Source organism: Pinus tabuliformis, chromosome X (genome assembly GCF_031772625.1).
Source record: "Pinus tabuliformis cultivar Carrire ecotype Pingquan chromosome X, CPIR1, whole genome shotgun sequence".
NCBI lineage: Eukaryota > Viridiplantae > Streptophyta > Pinopsida > Pinales > Pinaceae > Pinus > Pinus tabuliformis.
The window spans coordinates 479,861,119-479,875,061 of record NC_142308.1 but is presented as its reverse complement, the minus strand read 5'-3'; the positions used below and the strand labels follow the sequence as shown (position 1 = coordinate 479,875,061).

General features: G+C 36.1%; 1 protein-coding gene across 1 annotated transcript; it reads left to right on the top strand.

Moving 5' to 3' along the window:
* Nucleotides 1–3,647, top strand: LOC149140768 (uncharacterized). The gene is made up of 10 exons (XM_089446552.1): nucleotides 1–539; nucleotides 660–846; nucleotides 1,591–1,724; nucleotides 1,819–1,931; nucleotides 2,022–2,106; nucleotides 2,360–2,524; nucleotides 2,648–2,803; nucleotides 2,975–3,054; nucleotides 3,149–3,198; nucleotides 3,296–3,647. The coding sequence occupies exons 1-10, from the start codon at nucleotides 102–104 to the stop codon at nucleotides 3,433–3,435; spliced, it is 1,548 nt and encodes a 515-aa protein (XP_089302678.1). The 5' UTR covers nucleotides 1–101; the 3' UTR covers nucleotides 3,436–3,647.
* The last annotated feature ends 10,296 nt before the right edge of the window (nucleotides 3,648–13,943 follow it).

The window sequence follows — 13,943 nt, the reverse complement described above, 5'->3', positions numbered from 1 at the left end:
TATTCCATATTCCTGTGAAGACACTACCTCTCCCACTCCATATATCCATATAGAGCTGAACGGTCTGAGACTCTGTAGAGCAACCCAAGCCAAACGAAACGATGGGCATGGGCAATCTATATGTTCTCAAAGTGATTCTCCCTCTTTTATTAATGGCGTTATGCACTCTTTTACCATCTACAGAATGTGTGAACTTCCACGTTGCAGGACCTCCTCCCTTCTTAAGTCATGGTCGCAGGGGATCCCTTAGAAGAACTGGAGAATCTCTAGTCAACCACCATGAACTGGACCTCTCCAGTGCTGAATATGAGACACATTATTACACTCAAATTCTGGATCATTTTACTTATAGACCAGAGGGCTACCACACCTTCCAGCAGAGATATCTCGTGTATGCAAAGAACTGGGGAGGCCCTCAAAGACATTCTCCCATCTTTGTTTACGTGGGTGATGAGTCTTCTATTGTAGACGACTTTAATTTCTGTGGATTCATGTTTGAGAAGGCTCGTCAATTTCAAGCCCTTCTTGTTTACATTGAGGTATCATTTATTTTGAAATTGTACCGAATTTCAGATATATTTTAGTTGTAACGAATGAAATTATTGAGCATGAAGCTTCTGTACTCGATTGCTGTTTTGACGAATCCCTTTTTGTTTAAGCATCGATACTATGGGCTGTCGATGCCCTTTGGGAGTCGAGAGGAATCCTTTCGCAATGCTTCTACACTCGGTTATTTCACTTCCACACAAGCAATGGCTGATTACGCAACGGTGATTCTGGATTTGAAGAAAAACTTGTCTGCAGAAAACTGTCCTGTCATCGTCTTCGGTGGATCTTATGGTGGAAGTAAGATGCCTATAACCTCTTGTTCATTTATTGTTGAATCATTATTCTGGTGTGATATATTAATTGCACATTTTTTTGTCTATTAATTGCACATTTTTTTGACATTTTTTTGTCTATTAATTGCACATTTTTTTGTCAGGCCAGTGAGACATTATTTAGGATTGAACTTCTGATCACTTAGATACAGAAGGGTTTGCCCATATGTTCTTTTCGGTTAATTATACTACTAATAATTAATATATTTTTTATTTTTAACCACTATATTCCTAGTTAATGTATTTTTTCTTTTAGTTAACCATATTCATGGGCTACTAGTTGAAGAGCCTTAAATGCCCCTGTTTGTGAATTTCCTGCCTCAATTTCTCAAACTTGCTTGTGAATTTCCTGCTCCATTTCTAAAAGTTGCTTTCAAAGAATCATTTGACCAGACAGGTTTCAATCCTTGTAGTATCCTCTTTTCTAGCATCACTGTTTTAAGTAATCACGATTTGTTTACTGTGTGAATTTCAACATGTTTCAATCTATTAAATACCCTTGTACCTTACCTGTTTTAAGTAGTCACGATGTATGATTAAATGACAATTTATCTAGGACAAAGACAATTACAATTCCCCTTCCAATTCCTCCTCTGTAATCGGTCTCAAATTAATACTTTATTTATCAGTAAACAACACACAGACAACTTTGCTTTAAAATAACACCAGATAAATATATTAACATATTATTGCAATTGAACTACTGCAGTGTTAGCTGCCTGGTTTCGCTTGAAGTATCCCCATATTACCATCGGCGCGCTGGCTGCTTCAGCACCTATCCTGTATTTCGATGACATTACACCTCAAGATGGTTATGACAGGGTTGTGACAAGGGACTTCAGAGTATGTTCATGGGTTTGTTATTTCCTTCCGAGATCTATATATTATCATGCTCATCTGTTGATCTGTGATAGTATTGTGGTTTTGTGTGGCACAGAATGCGAGTGAGAGCTGCTACAATACAATAAAAGAGTCATGGGCAGAAATAAATAAAGTTGCGTCACAGCCTGGAGGTTTGGAGAGCCTAAAGCACACATTCAACACATGCAGGTAAGAATGTTACCCAAATATCAAAGATCCCAATTTTATTCAAACAGCGATGGCCACTTACAACTAATGAAACCCATTTCTGGATCTCAGGGCTTTCGACGCAAGCAGTTTGATGGATTGGTTAGCAACTGTATACGATTCGTCTGCGCAGTACGGTTCTCCGCCCGTGAAAGAGGTAATGATAATATAGTGTTCTCCTGGAAAACAATTGGGCAAAAGTCAGAAAGATGTATTTCCCTGGTGTGAATGGCATAAGGGAACATTTGGGATTTCAATTTTAGAATATTTGGGAATTTGATTTTAAAATATTTTGAAATTTGATAGAAAATTGATTTAGCTACTATCACTTAAATTCAAAACATCTCTAAAAATTAAAACTCTTTGGAATTAATTTAACTTTGGGTGCCATATTTTGCTGGGTATGGCAGATATGCAAAAGCATCGATGGCTTTCCCAAAGGCACAGACATCCTCACCCGCATATCCGCTGGATCAGCCTTTTACTACAACTACGAGCTTGAAGGGACATCCTCCACCACCAATAATACTTGTCTCGATATTCAACAATATCCTAATGAGGGATGGAGTTGGCAGGTTCAGAACTTATTTTTTCTAATTAATGTCAAGCAAGCTGAAGTAATGAAATAGTCCTGCAACAATCTTTAACTAAACAACTTGAACCCGTTGTCACTGATGATATTGATGGTATGACTGCAGAAGTGCACTGAAATGGTGATGCCATTTAGCTCAACCCCAAACACAACAATGTATCCCTTAGATCTCTTTGACTTTAAATCCTTCGCAGAGGACTGCAAGAGGAAATATGGAGTTATACCGAGGCCCCATTGGATCACAACAGAGTTCGGTGGCCATGTAACTTCTCAATCACACTAACCTGATAATCCATGGACCCATCTTACCCTGAGATCTATGGAGGATCGTGTTTCTTTTAAATTCTAGTTTTGTTTTTCTCAACGTTTTGTTTTGTTTAAAGATGTTAAGGGTTATATTGAAATCATTTATGGATCTTTTGTTCGTACCCAGAACATAAGAAGAGTGCTGAAACGTTTTGCCAGCAACATAATCTTCTCCAATGGTCTGAGAGATCCATACAGCAGTGGAGGGTACGACTTCTTTATTTATATATATGTGCTTTACATATATTTAGAGTCGATGGAGAAATTAACAGTTGTGTCCTCATGGTGTGGAATTATACAGTGTGACAGAGAGTATATCCGAAAGCGTTATAGCCCTGGTAACAAACCAAGGTAAATCTTCCCAGATAGTTAGGTAAATGATGGACTATATTGGGCTGGACTCTATTACACTGTGGTCTCGTAATTTTGTGGTTTTTATGTACTGTAGGAACCCATTGCCAAGATCTGGAGTTTTCATCTCAAGAGGATCCAGATTGGCTCAGAGAACAGCGGTCGAAAGAGGTGGAGATCATAACAAAATGGGTTAAACAGTACCAGGATGACCTATTGATCCGCGAAGAAAATTAATTTCTGCGTTTACATCTTGGGAGTATGAGGGTGCGGAAGCGTTAGTTGCGAAGCATATCCATTTTTATATTGATGGGTAGTCTATGATCATGTTACTTAAAGGTGTCAACACCAAAGTATGGACAACCATTTTAAAGCACTACTGTATGGACTTGAAATCGTGTAAAAGCAATCTAAGTTGTATCCTTTAAATGTGTGGAAAGCCCTTTTTTTACATTAAAGTGGTTGTTGTTGATCGTTTAAAGTGTTGTTCTGGATGGTTGACATGTTTATCTGTAGGATGAGAGGAGGATTAGTAAATTTTGATTCATTACCATATAAACTATGACCTATATGGTTAATTTATGATTAATAAGGGTTTATTAGCCTTAATATAGAGTTATATATGGGTGACCATGGTTATCCACCTTTAACATAGTGACTATGATAGATTATGGTTTACCATGTTGTCTTTAATCATGTTTGACCATATACATAATATTTGACCATAGTTGCTTATGAAAAATTATAGTTGGCCATGATTGAGAATGTTTCACCGTGATTGGCAATATTGACAATGGTACACTTTGATAGAGCAAGGTTAACTATAGTTGACGAAGGTTGACCATGCCTGACTATGGTTGAGTATAGTTGATCATGGTTGGAATTGCTTAGCATGGTTGAACATGATTGACTACAATGACCATTTGACCTCCTGATGGTTGACCATATTTGGCCTTAGAATGTTTGCCCTTTGGTTGTCCATGGTTACCATTTAACCATGGTTGACCAGATGACAATTGTTGACCATGGTGGTGGAAACCAAGTGATCAAGGATTATTTTGTGTATACTAAATAAATTGGTATGAATTCATTTTGTTAATAAATGAAATAACAAGAGTTGAAATGAAGTGTCAAAGTTATTTGTTCAGGGTTGATTATTTTCTAAACACATGGATATGCATGGATAGATGTAAATAAACAATGTCAAGTTATTTATCTCTGTATCCCCTTTAGTAAGAAATATATACAAGTAGACACCAAATATTTATGATAATAATTTGGTAAATAAATGTATGCACATACATGGAAATGATTGATCACTCAATTATTATTTTTTACGAATGGTCATGACATGGTCATATTACAAGGTTGTATTTCTCAAACATTATTAATGTAGATCATACTTATAAAGATATTTATCTAATGGACAAACAATATCTAAAAAGTTAAAAAAAATGCCAAATTGCATGTTAAATGCTAAGTAATTTGATTTCCCTTTAATCTTAGCCATTGCAGGTAAGAATTTTAATTGAAATTAAAAATTAAACATAGTTGCATTATCACTTCAATTTTCATTAGAAAATATTAAAATATTTCATTCATAGCTTTATCTTACTTAGAAGTTGGACTCTATGATACCTAATGAATCATAGTAAAATATTGAATTGAAACATTTAACCCATTTATTGAATTAGGTTGTAGAATTGATTTGTTGGACTCTATGATACCTAAAGAATCATTAAAAATATTGGATTGAAACATTAAACCTATTTATTGGATTGGCATGTAGAATTGATTTATTATTGGAACATTGTAGAACTTGATGAACCTTGGAATAAATTTAAGGTATCGACAAGGAAATAATTATATTTGTAAAATTATTCATAATAAAATCTTTACATAAAATGGGGTGGCAGGAGGGCGACGGATTCTCATTAATCTCAAAGGAATCATTGAATATAGTTATGCTTGGGGGCTAGGCCGAAAGACCAATAACCAAGTTGAGGCTTGTAGAATGCTTATGGGACTAATCCTAGCTCATAGAAATGGGATAAAAAAAATACAGGTGTTAGGAGACTCCATGATAGTTATAAGGCATATGATTAATACTTTAAAGGCTAAGATCTCTACACTGAATCAAATCCTAATGAGAGCTTAGAATCATGATGATGGCAGATAAGCCAATAAGGCAAGCCATTTGGAGGAAGACAAATGTGTCATCAACAATGTCGTGAGCACGACAAAAATACCTTAATAAATTAAAGAGTGTCATGTGTAGTCCAGATATAAAGCCTCAATGGATAGAAATGGAGGTGGAAAAGTTGAATCTATGATTCTATAATGAAATGAAGCTCCACCCTTCTCCCACTAGCTCTCTCCCGTCATCTCCCCCTGCCCCTCCTCCCCCTGCCTACACTTTCCCCCTTCCCCCCCGCTGATCTGAAAATGGAAGTACTTGAAAATGTGTGCAAGGTATCCATTTCCATAAATTAAATGTGTGCAAAGTTTTCCATATCTTGCTGATTAAACAAAGAGTTTTTGGTAGCTGTTTATGAGTTTACATGTGAAGGAAAGTTAATTTAATTTGTTGTTTAACATATTAAATCAGAAATACATAGCAAGATAACTTCAGCATAACATGACACAGATGTTTGGTGAGCAGTTCACCCCTCTTGGGCTACGTCTGCTGGATCAAGCCTCCCAAAATGAGATTGTCCTCTTGTATTATAATGCTCTCAAATGCAATACAAGTTCAAAAGTGCCTCAATAGTCAAATCTGAATGCAAATACAGATTCAAAAGACATGAAAATGCTAAAAATGCCTTTCCATATTCACTAAACAGTGAAAAATTACCAAATACAATGTCTTCTTCATTGGGCCCTGATGGCTCTTCTTCATTGAACCCTGATGGCTCTTCGAACTCCTCAAACAGTTTTGAAACCTCTTCCATTAGGTTCAGAAGGTTGAAAATAGCAAAAAAAGGTTTTTGGTTCACCTCAAACAGTGAGGTACAACTCCAGATAACTCCATTTTCCCAATGGCCCTGATGGATCTCCAAGCTTCCTTGAAGCTAAACAGGCTGTATAACACCTATATTGCCACTAGAACCTGTATTAATGGCTCTGGAATGCTCAGAATAGCTGAAAATGATTATTGGTTCACTTCAAATGGTTAAGCATAGCCTAACACAGTGCCAACTCCCTCTTGGCCCTAATGGCTCTCTTGGCTTCCCTAAAGAAAACGAGGATGAAGATGAACTCCAATGGCTCCAGAATTATGAGAAGATATGAAATCAAAAAAAAAATTGTCCAAAAGGGATCTTCCTAGCTAAAGTTATGGCTAACTGAAGTTTTCTCCCAGTTTGCCCTAAAAAACTCCACCAAATGTGGAGGACTAGAGTTAACTGCAAATAAACTTGGCTAAATCTGCCAGATTTTACACACTCCGGCTAAAATGGCAGAACCTTTAACTGTATCATTTAATGCTAGTGTCATGGTCACATGCGCTTGGCTAGATTCCCCTCTGCGAAACCGCTAGTGGTTAGTCAAATGCTTAAATATAATGTTGCGCCAAAGTCGTTAAGACCCATGATATAGACCGCTCGGTTAGGCCGCTTAGCTGTCACCGTTGAGATCACGATTCAATTCTTGCGGATGCCAATAAATTTTAACCGCCCACCATTTCACCAACCAGGGGCCACGTGGCGGCCTTCGGGATTTCCATGTGTTGCCCATTGTTGGTCCTTATATATAGATATCCAATCACAAACTACCAAGTGTCACAAGCTAGTTGGCCTGCAGGGAATATTTCATCCAATCACAAAATGCCAAGTGTCACAAGCTAGCTGGCCCGCAGGGAATATTTCGAGGAATATTCCTAGAATGTTTTTTAAATATTTTTCAAAGTCAAAGTCAACCCAAGTCAAAATGATTTTTGTAAACTTCAAACTTGAATAACTTTCACATACAGTGTCGGATTTGAGTGTCATTCACGGCTATAGGATCGTATCGATGACGCCTATCTTGTCGTTCTAGTTTCAACCAATTTTGAGAAATTCAAAATTTGAGCTTTTTCCCTAGCTCAAACTTGAGCTCCTGATCACCCGCATCCCTTCCCCTTTCTCTGATCCCCCCTCCCCTCGCCCCTTCCATGTGGCCCCTCCCTGCTCTAACCCTCACCTCCACATTATAATCTCTACCCTGATCTCCTTCTCCCCCTGTCGCATCACCCTCTGTAAGCTCTTGTCAGCCATGCAAACTTGTGGCAAGCTAAACACCCAAACTTGCTCGAAATGTGGCATCCCATGGAAATTTGGTACCACGCCTATTTCACGAATATGTCATAGCATTCAACCTCAATGTCTTGGCCCTAGTTCTTGGAGAAATGGGTGGCGCAACACCTCGAGCTCATGCAGGGAATTGAGTTTTAGAGAGCAAAATTTAATTCAAATATTAAGTGAGGTTAGTCTCGTTTGTGGAAGAATTGTGCGAATGACTGATAAAGAACAAGAGCCTGGTGGGAATTTAATTTAGGAGGGTGGATTTATGATGAAATACTCATGGGATGTCGATTGCAGCAATCTCATTGCTCATGTCTGCATCAACTCCAGGTTAAGCAGCAGGTATAAAGTGCATACAGGTATGTGGATTTTGTATGTCATAAGGTTTGACGGTGGGACAGTGGCTCTGTTAAAGCCTGGTGGCTAGAGCCGAGGCTACTATGTATTAAATTTACCGTCACAGAGGCTGGGCGTTATGTTGTGAAGAGCAGTAAGGAAGCTAGGAAGGTATGTCTGTCTGAGGTTTGGAAGGAAAATCAAGAAATTCTGAGCATAATTGGCAAGTCACGGGTGTTGGGCTTGGGTTCTCTGGAGTGTTTGCAGTCAGACTAGATTTGGGACACTGGGAGGGTTAGTAATTCTCTCCGGAAGCAGGAGGAGAATTGGAGTAGGAGGGAGGTGGGACAGTGCATTCTCGTTGAGGAGCAGGGCATTCTATTGTGGGAACGAAAGGGTGCATGGCTATGGGAGATCGAGGAAAACAGTGCCAATTTCTGGAGCACACTAAAAAGCGCGACTTTGAAAGCCAACATGCAGAGGTCCGAAGACATTTCATGGTCAGGCTCGTGGGGAAGCCACAAGCCAAGGTCAGGTGGGCAGAGAGCTAGTTCCTCGATGCAAGGTGGTAGTTACAGACCCTCTTGTCTCACCTGTGTCCATGATCATTGGGACTTGTGGGAATCACGGTCAGAACTTCAATGCAGCATGGATCAACAAATGCATGAGAATATGAACATGCAGGAAAGGGAAATTGAGAAAAAGGAACGTATCGGGTAGCTCGAGTACGAAGTGGATGCTCTGCGTCACCAACTGGATAATTTTAAGCTCAAGGTGGATGCAATAGAGGATGGTTTGGAGGCAAATTTGGAGGATGAGACATACTAGGGGAATCCCAAGAATTCAGAAGAGGCCTCCGAGGGACTGGATCTAAACATCCCAGCCATTATGGATATCTGATCACCTCTGTATGGTTTTTGTTTTTGTGTTATAAAATTGTTGAACTGTGAATGTATGTATCTCTTACCTCATTTCTATCAAATATATAGTTGTAGATATCCCAGAATGGGAAATTTTTGTAACCAGGATAGACATAGCTACTGTAACAGTCTAGATGGACAAAGAAATTTCTATCAGCTTGATGAAGTAGTGAAAAACTGATGTAAAGACCCAATTTTTTTGCGAACGGGAACGACTTTTTAATATAAATGATACTCATTCTCATTTAAAAAATATATATTTACCTAAACATATTTATAATTGAGTAGCCGATTAATCTTATAATAATACAAATGAAGTATAATTGATATATTTTATGTTAAAGGAGAAATGAGGCACTAACCCTTATATGTAAGTCAAGTATAACCCTACTCAGAGTGGTCTCCCAAGTTGGGTCTGGTAGCATCTCCACATAACTTCTTGAAATTCATCTCCATCGGGGTAGCCAAGGATTTGCATTATATCATTCTAAATCTCTCCAACATGTTCACAACATTCTTCCTTGAGAAAAGAAAATATGTCCAGGTCTCTGCCAAACTTCCTTCATCTCAAACTCAAAAGCTAACTCCCTCTTACACTATATCATCAAAGGCTCACTACTTGTCAATAATAGATCATCAAGATATAAAACCAAAATCTAAGGCATACCTTAGACCACTTTGAAGTATAGGTTCAGATCGACATTTCTTCTTATGAATCCAAGTTTCACCAAGTAACTATCAATATAGGCATACAAGGTTCAGGGATTTGCTTCAAGACACACAATGCCTTCTTCAACCTGCAAACTTGTGCCTTTCAATCCTTCACTTCAAATCCATGTGGTTGCTCAACATAAACTTCTTCTCATAGCATACCATGAAGAAATGTTGTCTTTACATCCATTCGATGAAGGGTCCATCCTTGACTAATATCAAGGAAAAAATATGATCTAATGGTAGTAGAGCATGCAACGGGAGAAAACATGTCGTCATAGTCTTCTCCCTCTTTTTGGGAGGAACCATGGGACACAAATATTGCTTTGTACTTACAATACTTTTACCAACTCCATTAATTTTGTATAGTCATTTTCAAGTTATGATAAACTTTTCCTTAGGTCTCAAAACAACATTTGATACATCATTCTTCACTGTGGATTCATATTCTTTAGACATGACGTCCTTCCAAACTTGTTCTTTCACAACTTCTTCAAAGGAAGGAGGTTCAACCTGAATGATGGAGCCTATTTATACAACATATCCCAGGTATCAACATGGATTCTTGCTTTCTCTAAAAGACCTTTTTGGTGGAAACATGTCTCTCAACATGATGTAATCTATCATGAAGCCAAAATGGTATCTTCCTAGTAGGAGGATCACTTGGAGGAAGATCCAAGGGGTCCATAGGCTCAATAGGGCCATCAATGAACTGTTAACATATAAAATTATTTTACAAGGACATATATACCTTCAACATCAAATGATCATAGATTCATGTCCACAAGTATTTCTTTATTTTGCAATCAAGAGACTTATAATAATTCATTGCAAATAATAATAGTTGTTGGGATCTCATCGAGAGTCTCTACTTCTGAATGGTAAGCCTCTTCAATCACCATCAATTGAGAAATCAACTTGTCTATCATAAGATTGTCATATATCAATGAAACTGTCAAATCATGGAGTCAAATTATATTAGGTTCTTAGACATGACAGGTCATCATCAGTTGCTTCATTATCACATATGAGCATGTCATTAAACCTTCATCAAAGGTTAGTGTTATATAATTAGGGCAATTGACAAGTGTATCTTCAAGGATCATAATCAAGACATTACTTCCTTTATCACATGTACTGAAAATCAAACTTAGTTTCATATGTATGTGACAAGAATGCATGAGTCATTTATGAAGGTGATATTCTAGTCATACCTTAGGGCTTAACTTGTCATCTAATATTGTAGCTAAATCATAACACTAAAACCATATACTATACATACCTTGTCATATTCAAATAGCTTAGCAACTTGTAGCACTTATTTGTCATTAGTAGTTGTAGTACTTGCATATTTTATTTTTTGAATTTTTTGCTACTTTGTTAACTTTGAAAAAACTTTCATCAAACACCTCTTCTTGTTCTAGCACTAGAAATTCTCTTCCTGCACTAGCTCTCTTTTCCTGCATCCTAGATGATCCTAAAGAAGGATATTCTTATCGCATCTCATCTCGACGATAGAAGTATTCAAATGCCCAAATATTCATGTAGGAAGGATAAGCAATAAATCTTAACAAGAATAATGTCATAAAGATATAACATAAATCTAAAAGGTACTATCTTTAATGAGAGGTGATCATCTCCCTCTTGAACCAACCTTTAAGATTTATTACTATCCATTATCCATATAAAATGTTTCCTTCAATATTTCCAATCGTCTTCACCATCAACCATGCCTAATTATGACTAGCCCATCCAGTATTACAGTAAATCATTCACAAGTGCTAGAACATCTTCTCACTGATCATGCTAGGGTTTCAAGATTGTATAACTCAAGCCTTTATCATATTCCAGGGTTTCTTCCAAACCCTAACCTCATGTTATCCATCAAATCCTAATAACCAGATTACCAAGGGTTTCCTTCAATTCCTAGCATTCTTTGAGGTCTCCACCATATTCTCTTGCTTCCATCAACAATGTCTTCACATGGGTGATCTTCAATGTCTTTTCTTCAACCTAGCTCTGATACCATGTTAATTTTTCTTAGGGCTATATTGTTCTTTGCTTTAGATAATTGCATTAACAAAATTTTCACCATTTATATTGCATTCACCCCATATCATCATAACATCAATAGAAATTATGTAGAAAGAAAAATAACATCAACTATGTGGCAGAATAATGAAAGCAACATCAGAAGAAAGGCATGCACAAATAGAGACACCATGATTTAGTTGAAGAGTAGGGAAAAACCCCATAAGGGGGAAATTGTTTCAAATTCTTCTTCTTATTAGATTGTCATAAAATGTTCAACAAAGAGAGAGTACAATGTTTCAATTCATCAATCACAAGACTATCGAGCATAACCAACCATACAATATGCAAGAGATGAATTCAACAACAATATTGATTAGAATCAAAGTTCCAAGCCTATGGTCAACATTCAAGATCTGTAGTCAATTGTCAAAATACCCTAGGTCACAACTGTAAGGAGCTGGCAATCATGAGTGCAAGTGCAATTCTCCAGTTGCACGAAGCGCCATCTATGTATGCGGCTACAACCGATTTTTCCTTCTTCCAACCCTGCGGCTACAAATCAAAAACCCTAATCCTCGTGTGAGCTTAGACCCTGTAATTTAGGACATGAACGGACCAATTCTGCAAACCAACCTCAAACTTGTACGAGCCAATTCAAAGAAGAGAGAAGAAGAAGATGCTTGATGATGATGTCCAAATTAGTTTCACTTAACTTCTATTTATAGGCTTTCAAGGGTGTCCAATTTCTCTTTAGGGTCGACTTGTCCTTTTGAGCGCATGTGGGTTTCCATATTAAAAGTACATTTATCCTCAACCAAATTAAATTCTTCCAAGGGGTAGGAGGGAGATTTCTTCACGAGGAAGATTGTCCAAAATAGAGAATTTTCCCTGAGCTGCCAAATTAATTAGTTTTACTTCCCAAAGATGATGAATGTAGATTATACTTGTGAACATATTTATCTAATCCATAAACAATATCTAAAAAGTTAAAATGAATGATAAATTGTCGGCTATGTAATTTGATTTCCCTTTAACATCTATCATTTAAAGTAAGAATTTTAATTAAAACTAAAACATAAACATAATTTCCTTCACCTTTTAAATTTCCTTAAATAATATTAAAATATTTCATCCATAACTTTATGGTATTCACCATTTAAATTCTATGATATCTTTAAAATATTAAATTGAAATATTAAACTTTTAGCATGTAGAATTGATTCATTCTTCTAACTTTAAACAACTTGATAAACCTTGACATAAATATAAGAGATCCATAAAGCAATATGTATAATTATTAATAATAAAATTTTAACCTCAGCGTATTTATAATAGATAATTCAATAATATTATAAGTGGTAATTCAATTAATATTACAATAATTCAAATGAAATAATAAATAATAAATATTTAATATTTTAAACGAATAAATAAGGTGTCATCATATTTATAATTGATAATTCAATTAATATTATACTGATTCAAATTTTAAACGAATAAATAAGTTGTCGCCCTATGTGTAAGTCAAGTATGACCAAAAACCTACAAACTTTTGAAAAAAAAACATTTAAAACAAGTTATACAAATGTGTTTTGGAGTATGATCTTATACATATTTAAAGGAAAAGAGTCACCATAAACTAGCTCCCAAGTACTATGCACCATATCAAATCGTTTAGCACATTGGATAGCTTTCCTATAGATTGGTTTTCCTAGCCCTCTACAAGGTCCACCTAATATTTCACTCTCCTACTTAAGAAAATGATATGGTCAAATTATTGCATTTCTGTCCTCCCCCAAATTGATGAATATGGGTTGATTTGGTTACATTGAAAAAAATTACTGAAATAAAGAGAATGTGGATTGTGCCAACAAATTATCTATAATGTTTTGAATATTTGAATCTTAAAAAATAATGGGAAACCATATGAATGAATTATGGGCTAAGAAAGGAAGTGATCAAGGATTTTATTAATGTATACTAACTAAATTGATATGAAGTCAATTTGCTAATAACTGAAATAATAAGAGTTGAAATGTAGTTTAAAATTTATTTGTTGAATATTGATTAATTATGAAACACATCGTTATGCATGGATAGATGTAAATAAACAATGTCAAGTTATTTATGTTTATATTAACTTGTGTGTGTGTGTGTGTATACACGCCAAATATTCATGATAATAATTTTGTAAATAAATGAATGCACATACATGGAAATCATTGATCACTTAGTTATTATTTTTCAAGAAATGGCCATGACATGGTCATATTACGATGTTTTACTTCTAAATAATGATGAATGTAGAACATACTTTTGGACATATTTATCTAATCCACATGCAATATCTAAAATGTTAAAGTCAATGATAAATTGTGTGCTAAGCAATGTGATTTCCCTTTAATCTTTGTCATTGCATGTAAGAATTTTAATTGAAGCTAAAATTTAAACATAGTTTCCTTCT